General features: G+C 46.7%; 2 protein-coding genes across 6 annotated transcripts in view; one reads left to right on the top strand and one right to left on the bottom strand.

Moving 5' to 3' along the window:
• Positions 1–7633: 7633 nt before the first annotated feature.
• Positions 7634–10206, bottom strand: LOC121092310 (proline-rich protein 2-like). 2 transcript variants are annotated; one of them, XM_040603086.1, is made up of 2 exons: positions 8955–10206; positions 7634–8578 (listed from the first exon to the last, which is right to left on the bottom strand). In XM_040603086.1, exons 1-2 carry the CDS (start codon positions 10204–10206, stop codon positions 8343–8345), a joined length of 1488 nt encoding a protein of 495 aa, XP_040459020.1. In that variant the 3' UTR covers positions 7634–8342. The 2 variants fall into 2 exon arrangements, with proteins under 2 accessions (XP_040459020.1, XP_040459021.1); XM_040603087.1 differs by having other exon boundaries at positions 8971–10206.
• Positions 10207–10256: 50 nt separating this feature from the next.
• Positions 10257–16551, top strand: part of BMPR2 (bone morphogenetic protein receptor type 2) — a 109722-nt gene continuing 103427 nt past the window's right edge. For all 4 annotated transcript variants that reach the window (XM_040603081.1, XM_040603082.1, XM_040603084.1 and 1 more), the window contains exon 1: positions 10257–10349. In XM_040603081.1, coding sequence (XP_040459015.1) covers positions 10274–10349 — 76 coding nt within the window. In that variant the 5' untranslated portion in view covers positions 10257–10273. The remainder of the gene's footprint in view (positions 10350–16551) is intronic.

Below are 16551 nucleotides of genomic sequence, written 5' to 3'. Positions count from 1 at the left end.
GCGGGGAGTTCTGGCCCAGCGCAGCACCGTTCTGGGGTGGGACGAGCGGCTGGGTGGGTTTGCAGGTGCTCGTGTCTTCTGCATGCTGAGGTGGCTGAGGGTAGCGAGTGCCCTGTGAGCCCATGCCTTGCCCAGGCACCGCGAGTGGACGTGACCCTGGGTGGGAAGCGGAGGGCCAGTCACCCTCTGCTCAAGCATCAGCCCGGGCTGCCCCTCAGCGGGGATGGAGTGAGCCCAAACCACGGCAAGGGAGCCTGGAGGCGCCCGGGGAGGGTGGGCTGGGGGTCAGGGGAAGGAGGAGAGGATGGGGTCTGCCTCGAAGGAGAAGGGGTGGGACACTGGACTGGGGATTGCTCGGTGGCCGGAGGGAGTTGGGATGGCTGATGGGGCTGTAGCAGCTCCCGTCAGCGTGCTGGCCTTGCAGGGACCTGCTTCTTTCTCCATCCTACACCCCCCGTTGCACACACTCATCTTCAGCCCTTCCAGGCAGATGGCTGCAGTGACAGCCTTATGTCCCTGGACATCTGAAAGATTTAAGGTATTTACTATTGCTACTCTGACTTTATGTGCTTCCCTTCACAGGCACAGATGGGGGATCCCCTGCGGGAGGGCTCCTGGGCAAACAGACCATCACCCTCTTGTTGTTAAGGAAAGCTGGGGGGGGGTTCGACCCGTTCTCCACACCCGCAGGATTCCTTCTATTGCTCTGCTCCCATCTGCTCATACCTCTGATGGGAGCACTGTGGGGACTGTCACACAGCAACTCTTTTACTGTAAAAATAGCTGCATCCCAGTAAAATGATAACCCATAGGGAGGTTTGGTCACAGATATTAGAGGTATGAGCTTAGCATCCCTCCTTTTGTACATCAGTACATGCAAATTCCAGCTTGTTTAACCCTTTCCTTTAACTTTTTCTCTCTTCCTTTCCCTCTTCTGCTCCCCTCTCTCCTGCTGGCAACTTCTCCCCTTTTTCTGTTCAACGTTTAGCTCAGAATCCGTGCCTATGTCTGCCCTCACTGCACACCCCTTCCAGCCTTCTGCTGCTGCTGGGGATGTGAGAGCCTCAGCCAAATTATGGGGGAAGAGGTGCTAAATGCAACCTCTCCAGAGTTGAGGGGATGGTTAAAAGTAAATGAATACAAAAGCGAAACTGAAAAAAATGCTGGAGACAAGCCCTGCTCAGACACTGATTTTACTGAACACAGTGAGGGGTGGGGGAGAGGAAGGGGGGGGAAAAGCAATATGCAAAACATCACAACTATTTTGTGGCAAATGGGGGGGAAGAAAAAGTTCTTTCAAACTTATGAAATTTAAAGCACCTCATGGCATTTCTTTCTGTCAGATTGTCCTTCCTGCTTTTGATGAGCTTTCATCTGTAGAAAAACTACAAACTCTTTGCTATGGAAACAAAGGGCAATTTTTCCTTTAGAAGTCTCTGCCCACTTGTCCCTCCATCCTCATTTACATCTGCGCCTTTCCATCTGAAACTGGAAGTGGTGGCAGGGGTTTCACAGCATCTGAGGGCTGCCTGTGCCCCCTAAGCCACACACGCAAGGCTTGCGCAGCCCACCCTGTGCTCTGGAAATGGCCTCTGGAGGCCTGGCTCTCGTTCGTGAATCAAAGCTTGTGGGGCCTCTGCAATTTCAAATGTCTGTAGGCAGCGTGGGGAAGGGACCCACGGTGCCTGTGACGCTTGCTGCCTGCCCCAGCGACTCAGGACCGGTGCCGGTGGCTGGACTTGGCCCGTATCGCTTCAACAAGGGGGCTCCTGATGGCTGTTTTGGGGAAGCAGTTAGCCGGGTTTACATTTCCAGATCGATCCATGAAAGGCCAGCAGGCCGTGCAGATACGGATTCATTTCTTGATCTGAAGGAACATTCCTCACAGATAGAAATAAGTTTTGGAATTGTCAGGCAATAGATGTCATGTCATGCAGGCAGAAGCATAAGAGATAGAAATCTCCTGTTCGGTACAGTAAAAGGTAATGGTTTTACTTTTGTCTTTCTCTAGGTGATGTTCCTGGAGCTAGCCACATGCAGGGGAGGAAGGCTGAGCGGTCACCCTCCTCTGGAAGCGATGGCTCCAAGAGGTCAGCCCTCTGTCACTGCGCTTGCAGCAGCAGCATGCCCCAAGTTAAAAGACGCTTGGGTTCTGACTCCGCTTTCACTGGGGTTTGTCTTTGCAAGAGAAGACAAAACCTGAAGAAGCGCTGCTGTTGCGTTCATATTTGATGCAGCCTTTCTTATTGCAAACTGTTGTAAGAAGTCTGAGCAAAAGCTGTTCCCTCGACGCTGCTGCTGACTCCTTGAAAAACAAATAGGGAGAGCGCAAGGAGCCAGGTCACAGCAAAGGCTGAGGGCTGCACTGCCCATGCCGAAAGACCCGGAGGGAAGGGGATGTGTGCCCTGTTACACCAAATGACTGTCCAAAAACGAGCCTCGGAGCAGAGCCACAGCTGCAAAGGAGCTGCCAAAGAAAGGGTGAAAAATCGGTAGGTGACAAATGCAGCCCTGACTGTGCCCTCATCCCCACCGGCCACCCCGGCTCGGCAGGCAGCAAGGAGTGTGTCAGAGCCGTGCAAGGGGTACAGCGAGGCTTCACGCCTCCAAGGCCTGGTGTCACCCAGGGGCAAATGGTGCTACTGTTGCCACCGCTCAGGAGGGTTACGTGCATGCCCAGTTTGCTATTAAAATTTGTCATTTAAAACAACAACTAACAACTGCATTTTGTAGACAGTGCTTCTCTCCTTTAGATGAACGTCTGACGCTTCCCAGGCTGGCGTGGAGTTCAGCGACCGCCAGCAATGAGCACACACAGAAGCTGCTTCCTACAGACCTCCACCATGGCAAACTGAGTACAGGCCCACCAAGGCTTATCAGAGGCCTTCACTTTGTTTTCAAAGGGCATTTTTATTAGCTTTCTGCTAGAAGTATCGAGCTGATTGGAGAAATATTTTTAGGTCTAATCGTCTGTGAGAAATTAAAGAACAAAAAGGAAAAAGTGGGTTTTGGAAACCAGCCTGGCTTGCACTGCCAACTAGCTCATGTAGTGAGTGATTATAAAACCCCAAATGACAACAGAAAAAAAAAAAAATCAACCCCCAAAACCAGAAGGAAAAAGGAAGGTAAAGGGTAGGAGGAGAATGTATTGGAGATTCCATGAGCTCTGCTCCCAGCTGCCTGTTTTGAGTGTGAGAAGGCTCAGGTAGTCTCAGGAATGAAACCCTGCAGGTCTGTGGCGATGACATACCCCTCTGCTACGAACCAGAAGATGATTCTGACACAGCTCATTACATTTCTATTTCTGACTAAGTCCATTGTTGGATTTAATGAATAAGTGATGTTTTGAACTGATAAACACCCTGCAGCAAATTTTCCATTTTATGTTGTGATGAACAAGCCAAGAGATTTGGGCAAGCTGTAAAGGGCCTTTAACATACTATTTCAGACTTAATTCGAAGTGGGAGGCGCTTCTCAGAGCTAGCTTGAAAGTTTCTCTCACCTCCACCCCCAAAAGGGAGATAAGGTTTCCACAGACTAAGCAGTGTTATCTCTAAAACAAGACAGTGACTGCTATGAACATTGTTGGTAGTTCATTATCACAGGGAAATATCATGTATTATGAAATGCGAAAATGTCTATTAACTATTTCACTGCTAATCCTTTTAGATACAAAATATTCTCTCTGCCTGTTTATCCCACAGTGTGCACCTTCCTCCTCCTCCTCCTCCCTGAGCACCGAAGGCTGACCTGCCCCACACCCATCTGCTTACATTTCCAGGCTTGACCCTTGCATCTCTGATCTTGCCATTATGGGCTCCCCATAGCAAACCACTCTCTATACCAAAACCGGGCAATGTGAGACCAGCATAAAATAAAAGAAGTTCAATATCAAAATAAATCTTTCCAGAGACTGCCACAAAAGTAGTGCAATTAATTTTTGCATCAAATTAAAGTCTCCCATCAAAAGGTAAATGAAACTGCCACAAAACTGCTCTTCTGCTATGTGTCAAAGATTGTTGTGACTTTGTTGCAGAGCACGGTTCACCTTGCAGCACATTACACAGCAACATAGCAGAGTTAGAAAAACCCAAGTCTGAAAAGACTCACTAGCTCACACTCGTAAATTTTTTTTTTTCCGAAGGCTCCACAGTTGGTGCTCTTCTCTGTGCTTCAGAGACAAAGAAAAATGAAGTCATAACAACCTTCAGATGGACTTTCATGAGTCTAAATGCCAAAATTAATGTCTGGCACAGATTATTTAACTGCACTAAAGGGGAAATGAATTCCCTCTGAGACAGCGAATTCAATTTACCGTTTCCTTAAGGCTGTTGGTAGAATTGGGAGTGTGAGAGCCTGCTCTGGTATGTGATGCCACAGGAGGTTTTGCCAGTCTTGCATCTTGGCAGGGCAGACTGACCATCGTGTGTAGTGCTTTCCCTGCCTGTCAGAAAGAGCAGAAAGGAACTGAGTTTCCTCCCACGAGGACTTTTGTGGGGCTTCAGTCACAGCTTCGTGTCTCTGTCCCTCTGTTGGGGAATCTGTTTTCCCAAGATGAAGCCCAGGCCTGGAAAAGGAGCAGAAGCCGACAATGATTCAGATAAGGTGAAAGTGATGCTGCTGGGTTGTGGGCAGGCTCTGAAGGTCAGAGTGCCTTTCCCTATTCCCAGGGAAATGGATCCATGCTGCAGAAAGGTACATCTGGGTCTAGATTGCTTTTAAAGTCCCCAGAGGATTCACCACTTTTCTTTCTGCATATCACATGCCCTGTACCTATGCTCTTCCCACAGCCACCCTTGTTATCCTGACCCCTAACTCTGAGGGGACTTACGGGGGTGCCTTAATGCCTCTGTGCAACACCTCGGATTGGTGGCACTGATGGGAAAATCTATATAAAATCAGTAACTGAATACTTCTAAGGGTAACGACTGCGTGTGATTACTTGTTTGGCTGCATTGGCTGAAGCTGTAGCTGCTAACTCAGCAGACTGTAAGCAGTCAGTATTGTCTTTTTGGTTCATTCTGGCTGCAATTCAGGATGTTAATAATAATCTAGAGAGCTACATGAGGCTTGGAACCCGGCTAGCAGAAACCACCTCTGTCTCCACATACTGTTACAGGAGGCGAGATTGGGGAGATGATCTGGTTGACAGGTGCCCTAATTTAGCCATGAGTGGCAGGCATTCGTGGTGGAGACCTGTACCACATCCATTATTTATTAAGCTATTACTTAGGATCCAGAGTGAGTGTATTTATTTGTAGAAAAATGTGTGAACACCTTGATGGCTGATTCATGTTTATCCATCAGAGTCTATGCTATGGGGATGCTTTGTTTTTAATTCAGGAACAAAATATCCCCTCAAAGCTAAACATCAGGCCATGGTTGTTATCTTCTTGCCCTGGCGCTTACGACAGCACTGAGAGAACACTGGCCAAGTCGATGGGCAGCCAAATATAATTTATGGCTTGCCTTAAACTGATTTGTTGACTTCATGAAAGGCCCTGTCAAAAAGAACAGTCCCCTGAGTCTTAACAATGATAACAGTTATGTTGCGTCAGTGCTGAAAAACTCTTGGATAACAGTGGCCCTATCCTGAAAAATCTTTTTAAAGTGCCTGAACATTGCATTTTCTAAAAAGAAATAGGGCGAAAGCTGTTGTTTGGTAGTTCATTTTCTTTTTCTTCATCCTTTTTTCATTTTATTTTCCACTGATTGGAATACTCTCTTAGAAGCATTACAGTATTTTTCCATATTCCAGGTAATTAAAAAAAAAGATGTGTGGCATTTAAAGGTGATGCTGCCAACAAGGACATGATTGGTTTCACTTGTGTACAGTATTGAATTTGCAAGTGATATCAACACATTTGCTTCTGCATCAGTGTGACCGACAGCTGAAAACATCCAAGATGCGTATCAGCCTCATTTCTCATCTCCATGTCTCACTCAAGCGGAGGAAGCAGCCTCAGTGCACTGCATGTGGATATGCTGTTCAAAGCTCCCTCGTCCAAGGGCAAGACACATGTGCCCTGCCGTGGACTTGGTGCACATCAGACTTCCATCTCAGGAAGCCTGCAGCCACCATACCCGGCCGGGCTCCTCTGCTGCTGTCCTCCATGCCCTCTGCCCCATGACTGCCCTCCTGGCGCAGCCTTGCCCCTGCCTGGCTGTGAAAACAGCACACACAATTGCAAAAGAGCATCTCCTTTGCGTCTTTTCTCCTCACTCTGTTTTTTAACAATCTTGTCTCCATTAAGTTCAATATTGTTTCATTGGGTGAAGTTCTTCCTGGTGGAAATACAGTGCTTCAGTCAGAATATTTTCTTTCAAATCTTGGTAAATTTTACACGTTTGCTCTTGTCTCGTCCCATCCCTTACCTGAAGCCACGACACAGATTTAATGTGCTGCAGCTCTGCAAGTTGTCATTATTCTGAGTATTTTTCTGCGGGTCTTACTTGGCATTGCTGAATGTCAGGCTTGTGAAATCCTAGCTTACAGATAACACAGTATCACAGAAAGAATTATAAATATGTTCTTGTCCAAGCACATAACAATGAGTGAGTCTGAGTGTGACAGTTTAGATCTCTGGTTTCCTCCCACCACCACAGGAAAAGGAAGCTGCTTCTGTGCTTAGACAGCAGCGATTGCTTCCTACATCTGTGTGGTGAAGCAGAGGTCAGCCCCTCCTCGGCCCCGCCAGCTCCAGAGAAACAGGCACAGTGGCTCCAGCTCTGCAGCCTGTCACCGGTGCGGGGCCAGAGGCCCTTTGCAGCCTTTGCAGTCACACGAGGCTAGGAGGGACCTGGCCCTTGAGGAGAAGAGGTTTTGCAAAATTCAAAATAGGTTAGGGAAGGAGGAGAAAGTCCTGCCAACTTCTGGGATTGCAATCCTGGGAGATGAGTCCACGGACCTGATATAAGCTCAGGCGAAGCAGAACCACAATCCCATGGCCTTCACAAGGGTGTTTGCTTGATCAGGGTCTGGGTTTTTGTGAAGCTGAGGGGAAATAATTGTATTAAAAAGCACGTGTCTTGTTCCGTCTTTCTAGGAAATCACAGAACAAAAATCCAGTCCATTTGGGGGAGACAAAAAAATGACATGCATTTTAAAGCAGAATATCTGTTTTTTGTACAATTTCTTGTGGAGAAGAACTCCCGGTATTAATTAATGAGCCAAAACTAGATCCATTAAAACAAGTGAGACTTCTGTCATTTACTTCAGGTTGAGCAGGTTTTGATTCATGTCATATAATTACAGTAATTTTCTTTTAGCATCTAAACAGTGAAAGTACTGTGTAACCCACACAGTTAGGTTCTTGTTTTCTGTGAACAAAGTAGATCTCACTTCTTTTATTGGTAGTACAGCTGGACAGAACATATGTTGCATAGTTTGATGTCTTTGCTGAACCAGAACACTGGATTTTGGGCTCAAAGAAAATACTCAAGTGTTGGTCCTCTCCCTTGGAGGTAAAACTATTGTTTGTTGTTGGGGTTTCTCTTATTTTTCTTTTTTTTTTTTTTTCTCCTCTTCTAAATGTTATTTCTTCTTGACAGTTCACATTCCACAAATAACAGGAAGGATACTGTGGTTAACATGTGGTTGCAGTTCTGGAAAGTGGCAATACAAATCACAATCTAGGATTCTGTATTTTATTGTCTCTCTCCAATATCCATGTCAGATCTGCTTAGACTGGAAGTATATATATCCTAACAAACTTTTAAAACATTTTTATAACCATCAGCCACATAAACCCTGCTTGACCCTAGGAATCTCAAAGTGTGTCTGTGGCGAAAGCATCACAATGATAAAAATCCTACTACAATTTATTTAATAATTCTCCTGATGATGCAAGAACTAGAGTACATCTACTTCACCTGTTAGGGCTTGCGAAGAAGAATGGAGTTATGCAAAGAAGCCTTTTATTATCATTAAAATTCCAACTCTGATTTGCAACTACACTTTCGTATTTAGTAGCATTTACTATTTTGAGGGGTGGAATTGGATTTTTGAATTCGTATTCCTTGTACCCCATTCTTGAAACCGGCGTAAGAAGTTAGGCACAGGGAAGCAATTTCCCATAATTGGCCCTGTGGAGAACCCAGATATGAAGGTGCCCTCTGTGTGCAGAATGTTTTTAAGAACTCTTTTCTACACTACGCCCAGTAAAACTTGTTTGAAAGAGCCTTGCCGGGCCACAACATCAGATACTACATTCCAGTCCAGTTCTCCCATCAACTGCTGGCCTCAATTATCTCTCTTGTCCTATGCAATATAGCAAAGGTTAAAGCATATGAACAGCTCAGCCAGTTGACTTTATCTTTTGTTTTGAAATCATAAAATCTCTTCAACTTAAGAGGCAGCTAGTGCTTGTGCTTGTGAGAGTCTGGTGGCTGAAGCCGTATGAGATGGGTGGACTTGCCGGGAGAGGTAGAGGGAGAGAGAGGTAGGTAGTATTGCCAGTGCTGCGGCGGAGCTCAACAGGGCCTGCGACAACAGGGCCTTGAAGCAGAGGACGAGGCAGAAGCTTCGGGGTTTTTGAGATGAAGTCCGTGGCGTTCAAGGCTGATGCAACCTCAGGGCCTGCAGAAGATTTTTGTTGTTGTTGTTTTTAAACTCGCTTTTGCGATTCTTGAGCTCAGGCTCCCCTGCTGCCTAGCTCCCTGAGGGTCCCCCGGGGGCAGCCCCCCGCGGCCCTCCCGGGAAGGTCTGGCGGAGCCTTCCCCCGTGGCAGGCGGGGCGAGGCCCGGGCCTATCCCACACAGCCCCCTCGCCTCCAGCTCTCCCGCTCGCCACGGCGGCCTCTGCCCCATCGGCGCTGCCCGCGGCCCACCCGCCCCTGGCACGGCCCAGCCCCGGCCCGCCGCCCCCTCCCACAACATGGCGGGGCAGCTGCCCCCGCGCCCGCCCGCCCGCCGGGCACCGCCCCGCCTCCTGCCCGAGCAGGGCCCTTCTCTACCTGCCCGGAGGCCCACCTCTATGGTCAGGGGCGCGGCGGGCAGGGGCGGGGCGGCGGCCGGCCCCGCCAGTGAGGGGCGGGGGGCGTGGCCTGGCCGGCGGGTCGGGTGCCAGGGCTGGCGGTTGGAGCGACCCCGCTTTGTGTCTGGAGCCGGCGGAGCCGTTGGTGCTGCTGGGGCGGGCCGGCGGGGGCGCGAGCCGCGGCGGGGGAGGAGGAGTAGGGGAGGAGGAGGAGGAGGAGGAGGAGGATCTCCGGCCCTCGGCTCCCGCCCGCAGCCGGCGGCCGGCAAGGGAAGGAGGCGGAGCGGCTCGGAGCTGCCCCTCGCCGGCGAGCCCGGCGCGGGGGGGAAGGCGCTGGCAGCGCGGAGGGGCTGAGCCGTTGCCCGGCGGCGAGCGAGGGCCCGCGGGAGGAGGCCGCGCGGGGCCGGGGGCTGCCCGGCGTTGTGGGAGCTCGGGGGGCGGGGGAGGCGGCGGAGGGGGAGCGCCTTCCCCCGCCGCGGGGAAGGGCCTTCTCGGCCGCGGCGAGCAGCCGGGTGCCGCCGGGGAGGAGCCACCCGCCGCCCCGCGCTCTGGGCCCCACCTTTGTCGGGGTGGCCGGGGGCGGCGTCGCCGCTGCGGTGGGGGGCGGGGGGCGCGCGCCGGAGCCCGCCCGGCGGGGGGACACGGATGGGCCGAGATGCGGCCCCAGTCCTCGCCGTGAGAGCGGGGGAGGGTCGCGCCTGGCCGCGGAGCGACTGAGGCGGTCGCCGCCGCCTTCCCGGGAGCGTGAGGCAGTGAGGAGGGGCGGCGGGAGCGCGGAGACCTGTAACGGGATGGGACGCGGCGGTGCCGTCAGCCCGTAGCGGTGCCGGTTCCCCCTGCCGCGGCTCTGCCGGTGCCTGGGCGCGGGTGCGCGGCTGGACATGTTCGCTGCTCGGCCGGGCCGGTCCCTCGGCGCGGTGGAGCTGCGTGGGAAATAAGCCCGGTGCCCGGTTCCCAGCCCCAGCCCGGTGGGGAGCGCGCCGCCGCCGCCGCCGCCCGGCGGGGGGAGATGCCTCGGGGCCGGGAGGCAGGAGCAGGCGCTTCCCCGGCGGCCACGGAGCGGTGCCGAGCCCCGAGACATGACGGCGGGCGGGTGTAATGGAGTAAGAGCGAAGACGGCTCCTCTCGTCTGCCATTTGCCCTTCCAGACGGGATCGTAAAGCCAGAGAGTTGAGGAAGGCTGCGCGCAAGGAGGAGGAAATTCCTCTCGTCGGGCCCCCCTCCCTCCCCATTTTTTTTTGCTTTTTTTTTTTTTTTTTTTTTTTCCTCCTCCTGCCTGGAACCTTGGCTCCCCCAGGTATGCCTGCCTCACTGCAGCACCTTGTGCTGGTGCTCCTGCTCTCCAGTGCCACCCTGCTGCTCAGCACTGCGGCTGGTAAGTAGCCAGTGGGTGTAGCGAACTAGCCATTTTGGCAGAGGGAAGGGGGGTGGGGTCCGCGGGGGTTTGGGCACATCGGTGTCTCCTTCAGAAGTGCTGGGCATCGGTTTCGGCGGCGAAGCCCCATAAAGTTTTGAAATCCCGATACGTTAAGTGTCTCGGAGAATAAAATCGGCTTTATTGTGTAAATGACCTGCATTCAAGACGCATGCTTTGCCTAGATCTGCATCTCTTGTCTCCTAACTTTCAGTTTTGGAAAAATATATAATCTTTTTTGTTTTGCATGCCTCGCCCTTTGTAAGGTAATGCAGGAATTTTTAATATATATTTTAATCGCCAGCAGAGCTGTGCCTGTCTTGCTGTGGGATCTTTGGGCACAGCCATTTTTAATTTTATCAGCATCGGTGCTTTTAGGGGCCTTAAACATGTGCTGCAGTTTTATAACACGCTTATTGTAACCTGGGGTTGTTTGGGTTTTTTTCATGGAGGAAGGATCCGAAGCAAAAATTTAGCTGTTTCCGTTGTCACTTGTGATAATAGAACGGTAAAAAGAAACACTGTTGGGAATGTTGAAAGATATTGGAGAGTTTTTTGTGTGTTGTTTTCTTTTTTTTAACAAGAAGTTGGAAGCGTATATGCTAAGGGCATCCTCATTCCTATTTTTTGGATGCTCTAGACCTATTTTTAATTTTGCTCGGGAGCTCAGTGTCAGGTATGTAGGATGGTTGTCCCTGATACTGGAAGAGAGATGTGTATTGGTCTGGCATCCTTTGGTTTTCTGTCATGGTGACAGAATAGCATGTTGGAGCCTTTGGAGTGTTTACCCAGCTTTGTTAGGCACTAATACCAATTCTTTTTGCAGTATGCGTTTTCCAGCGGTTTTGGAAGACTCCTAGCACTTTGGTGTCTTTTGCTAATTGGGATCCAGTTTGCAGTGCTTGCTTTTTTTAGTGTTAGTTTGTAATCTGATGTGTATAGTCCATAAATTAATCTTTGTAAGAAAATTGCTGTATCTTGCTAAGGTGACCCAACAAGCTGATGGTAGTTTCCATATTACATTTCACTGAGGTCTTAAAATTGAATTATTTGTTAAAGTTGAATATATTTGGTGTCATTATTAGGAAAATCCTGTAAATTATACATGTTGAGGCAGTTTCTTCATCGCTCTGACTGGATAGTCCCTGATTTTCTCATTTCTGCTTTTTAAGAGATTTCTTTCAGGAAGGTATTTAAATTAGAAGATTGATGTTGCCTATATCATCCTGACCTTTGACTGCCATTATTTTAGATTGACGTCTGCAGTGTCTCTCTGTGGTAGAGGAGTGTTTTTCTTTTTTCTTTTTCTTTTTTTTTTTTTCCCCCCTAGAAGAAGGGACTTACGAAGGTCAAAAATATTGGTATGAAATCATGTATGAATCAAGAATACCCAGCATCTTAGCTGCTTTTTTTTTCAAATACAATTTTTAAAAAGCGTAGGCTTTTTTTCCCTCTTTGAAAACTTCACTGAGTTGGTAATTTCTGTGCCCTCACGAGGGAGAAGGGTTACTAAAAGAGTGAGTATGGATTTGAACCAGGCCAGGGGCTGGGCAGGTGCCGTGCAATGTCGTTCGCACGGCTTTGCCTGTTCACCTCAATCCTGACCTGGCAACAGCATTCCCAGTATTTCAGTTCTGGTTTTGCCTTGCTAAAAGTTATTAAGGATGCTTGTTTGCTTGTTTTGTGAATAGGAACCTGTTTTCCCATTGTGATTTATTTCTTAATTGTGAAATTTTAACAATCCACATTTTAAAAAACCTTGGTCATAATCCTCTGTAAAAGTAATTACACGGATGATTTAAGCTTTAGTTAAAGTAACTAATGGTTGATTTTAAGTTTAGGCTGCATTTCAGAAAAAAAAATGTCTATACATGGGGAAGCTACACTAATGTGTAATTCTGCCCTTTTATGTTCATGAAAGAGCTAACACTCTTTTTTGTCTTCCCCTCCCCCAAAGTATGAACTGTACGCTCCCATCAGAGTGAAAATGCTGCTTTTGTAGCTTTGCAAACCTCTGTTAATTCTTACTTCTGATTAGTGAATGGATACTATATCTCAGCAGCGTATAGAATTGTTTATAAATGCAAAATTGCGACATCAGAGGGAAAGTATTTTCATGACAGGTTTGTTTAGTTTCTGTCTGGTGGAGAGTATCTGGACCTCCTTGGGGAGAGCTCCAAAAAAAATCTTTACAGTGGGGCTGTAGATGACAGTTTCGCTCATAATCTGGAGTATGAATGAGGAAAGAAGGTGGTTCTGCCTTCACCTTTGTGACTGAAGATACAATAGAGAGCTGGCCCTGGATTCAGAATTACTTGCTGATTATTAGGGGGAAAATATTACTGGCTTCCTCTGGTAAAATTCATATCTGAACAGGTATCTGGTAACTCTGTATTTAAATCACATACTAGTCCTTGTAAAAAGGAATGCTACAGTAAGGGCATTTTAGTAATACTAGTCTTAGTAAAAATTTGAGGGGTTTAAAAAGTTATATTGGAAAAAAATGGTTTGTGCCACTTTGTTCTTTATTTCTTATATGACTTGATATACCACACTTTAAATCTTGTGTTTAGAACTGTGAGACAGGTTTATACACCCTTATATTTTAGAGGATTTGGATGCGTTAATCGTGAAGGTTGTGCCTGCAGAGGTGGTTCGTACACCTTTGAGCTGTTCCCCAATATTGCTAAAGAATTTTGTTTGGGTGTTCATATGGACCTGATATTAAAGATACAATCTTTCCTCGTTTCACTTGTTTGCCTTCTGTGATATGCAATATTAAACCACTTTTCCTTCTTTATACATATCCAGGATAGACAGCATTCCATTGTCTAATATGTAAATGATTTGCGGAAAGTATGAAGTGAAGATTTGAGCAAAGAGAATATCCTTTTATCTTTGGGAATCTTTCCATAGGTCTGTGTCTGTGTGGTTCAGCACTGTTGCAAAATTTTCGGTGTGGAGTTGGATAGAGATTGAAGTATTTTTTTAAAAAATATAATCTTAATTATTCATTAAAGTGAGTGAACTGAAGCATCTTTATCCAATTCTGTCTTGCCAGTTAGAGTTACTTCAGCGTTTCAACGTAATTTGTTTGAAGTATGAATTGTGTGACATGGGGAAAAGCCTCCTTTGGCTATTCAACTCTTCTAATTCAGTGGTTTGAATTAGTTACTCTGTGTATCTTGCATATTAAACAAGGTTTTTTTAACATATCTGCAAGCCAATTTCTACTTCTTTACTAGAGCTACACCTATTGTTTATGACTCTTTCAGATGTAACCTAAAAATTAAATTTATTTTTCTGTTTGACTTGGGGGCTCTCTCAGAAATACTAGCTTAGTGGATGGAAACAGACTGAGGGACACAACTGGTATGCTTGATGGATAACCACACGTACAAGTGCAGCCTGTATGTCAGACTAGGGCTTCATTAACTGTCTAGTTGTGTAAAGAAATAGTGTAGCTGTAAAAGCACAGGAGCTATATTGTGCTTGGACTCAGTCTGGCTGTGCCATGAACGTGTGCTGTCGTTTTCTGAGCAGAATCTAGCTTTCCCAGCCAGGGCTGTGTGTAAGCAGTGTGTAAAGTTTCATTTGGAACAAAATGTTTATGCCCTGAATGAAACAGGCTTGGTGATGCTTTATGTTGGATAGGACAGGAATCTGCATAGCTTACAAGCAGTTTTAAGTATTAAGCTTGTAGACTTAGTGGAACTGCTCACTGCTTGAATTTGAATTTAAAAATAAGTGAAATAGAAGATACGTTCTCCAAAACACCAACATTTCGGTACTTAAACTGATTTTCTGTGGGTTTTTTTTTTCTGTATTTTTTTCTTTTTCTTTTTTTTTTTTTTTCTTCTTTTTTTTTTTCTTTCTTTGAAACATAGGTTCACAGAAGTGTAAGGCTGGAAGTGGCTTCTCTTCTGTTTCCTTCATTGTCTGGCTGCATGAGTACAGATAACAGTGTTTGTCTAACATGTCTAAAATCTCCAGCGAAGAGGGATTTCACAGCCTGTCTAGGTAGTCTGTCCTGTTACAGTGCTTAATTATGATGTTTTTTCATAATGCAATAGTAGTAGGTTTTTTCCTCTTTCTATTCTAATGCAAGATTGTTTAAGATACGCCTTAATTAATATGTGGCAATCCATCTGAACATACAGCGTGAAGCACACAGTTGCCAGGGTGGTAAGTTCATACGTTGAAGCCTAGTGTCTCAGACTTCGCTACAGTAATTTGCAATGGGAAGCTTGAGATGACTATTAATGTTTTAAAATGAAAATTTTGCAGTTTTAAAAAACATTTTTGAAACCTTATGCTCTTCCCAAAATTTTGATTTCTGACTTTAGGGGTCTGTTAATTGCATCTGATGGGAGAGGTCAGTCTAGGTGTGTGACCGGGAGGAGGGAAGGCTAGCAGGGCAGGAGACCTTTGAAAGGGTGAAGGATTCAATCTGGATTGCATTGGGTTGAGAACCAAGGTGTATTAGACAACCAGATGGAGATGGTGTCTTAACATTTGTCAGACTTGTTTGGAGAGTGAGTGCCTGCAGTTGTGTGGTGGAATGAAGTTTTTGCGCTGAGGGAGCGAACAAAAGTGTAGTTGTAGGAAACAGTTTTGAACATTTCTGTTTCTCTCTTGTAAGAATGAAAGGGAGACCTAGTAATTTAGATGATGCCTTTAGTCCTCTCCTTTTCCCTCAGTCTTGTAGGTTTGGAAACCACAGGGGTTTTGGGTGGTGATGGTATTTTATTTCAAGTCATTGGGGTGTGTCGGTTTTGTCAATTTCCTTCTTGGGTTTGCATTTTTTGTTTTGAACTCTAAAGTTGTCTAGCTTCTGCATGTCTGGGTACTTGGTGTTTTCTCTTTTGTTTCTGATTTCTGTGAGAGAAGGAGGGAAAAATAGGCAATGTGGACACAGAAGAGTGTCATTGCCATTTGCAAACCCTTCCATCTCTACCATTAACTTCTGGAGCTGCTGGCCAATTTCAGCCATGTGTGAAAGATGCTGAAAGTCTCAAGAGATTAATTTGCTGCTGTTTTCGTGAAAATTAGGAGCTGAATAGAGGAGACAATTCCAAGGTAGAGGTTTCCCAAGGGGAAAGCAGAGCAGAACTCAGCCCAGGTAGTTATCTTTGCTTAAAACTGGCTGCCCAGTCAGTGCAGGGATGCTGGCAAGCATGTTGGTGCAAACACCGTCCTAGACTAAGCAACAGTGTATTTTGTCTTCTGTTCACTCAAGCCTGCCATAGGAGATCTGGGGGAGAACTGGGGATCCCTTTTGTGGGAGGGGTGGAAGTTGGGTAAGAAGCGTGGGAGAAAAGGCATGTTTATAGGCGATTAGTCTGCTTCGTGTGGAACAGCTTATGTTTCTGAGACAATGTAGTAGGCAGTTTGTTAAACTGAGCTTCCAGAACAATGCCCAAATCACTTTACTGAATGGTTGTCATCCATCTACGACTTCACAGTGTGTATGAGTAACTTGCAGTTTATGGTATGCATTGGTTTTCGCACTTTCAAGACTGGATTTAATTGACTGTCCTGTGTATACACTTATCTTTAGTTCAGATATCCCACACGTTAAATTTCCTTATGATATTTTTTCAGTGGCTCAGTAACTTAGGCTTTTCCTGTGGTCCCTTTGAATGTTTTTGTAACGTATTATACTTTCTTGAACCGGTAAAGTTTTATTATTTGTGTTAAGCAGGAGTAATGGAAAGGTATGCACTGTCACTTTCTGGGTTGGAGGAAGTAGCGGACAATGACACAGCTCGTGGTATAGTGAACCTCTCAGCTGCTGTACTGGTACTGGGATGTAGGCTAAGTAATGCTAGCGGTGCACAGCAGCTCTTACTGTTAATGTTTAGCCAAAAGGTGATACTACATTTATGCTCCTTGTTCTACTATATGTACTTTTTCTATTTTGAGTTGTAAGCAGGATGGGTGTGAGAAAATATGGGTAAGAGGTTGTTTGTTGGGTTTGTTTTGTTTTTTTTTTTTTTGAGTAAGATGACTGGAAGTGTGATCGTAGGTCACATAGGTTAATTGGACTCCTTAATTTATACATTAGAGAATGCAGCACTTAATTAATATCAAAGTATTGGGTGTTGGCAGGGTCATCTCAAGCTTATCATTCTTGGCGTGAAGTAATTTCCCTCTGCGTAAG

Source organism: Falco naumanni, chromosome 8, assembly GCF_017639655.2.
Source record: "Falco naumanni isolate bFalNau1 chromosome 8, bFalNau1.pat, whole genome shotgun sequence".
NCBI classification, from domain to species: Eukaryota; Metazoa; Chordata; class Aves; order Falconiformes; family Falconidae; genus Falco; species Falco naumanni.
Note: the sequence above shows the minus strand (reverse complement) of the source record. Positions and strands in the feature narration are given on the sequence as shown.

Excerpts from the sequence above, each read along its gene's own strand:
- LOC121092310 (XM_040603086.1), bottom strand. The coding sequence starts at position 10,206 with ATGGGGAGGGAGGGGGGCCCGACGAGAGGAATTTCCTCCTCCTTGCGC. Across the intron at positions 8,579-8,954 it reads AGAGGTGGGCCTCCGGGCAG|GCCCTGAGGTTGCATCAGCC; the intron begins GTAGAGAAGGGC and ends AATCTTCTGCAG.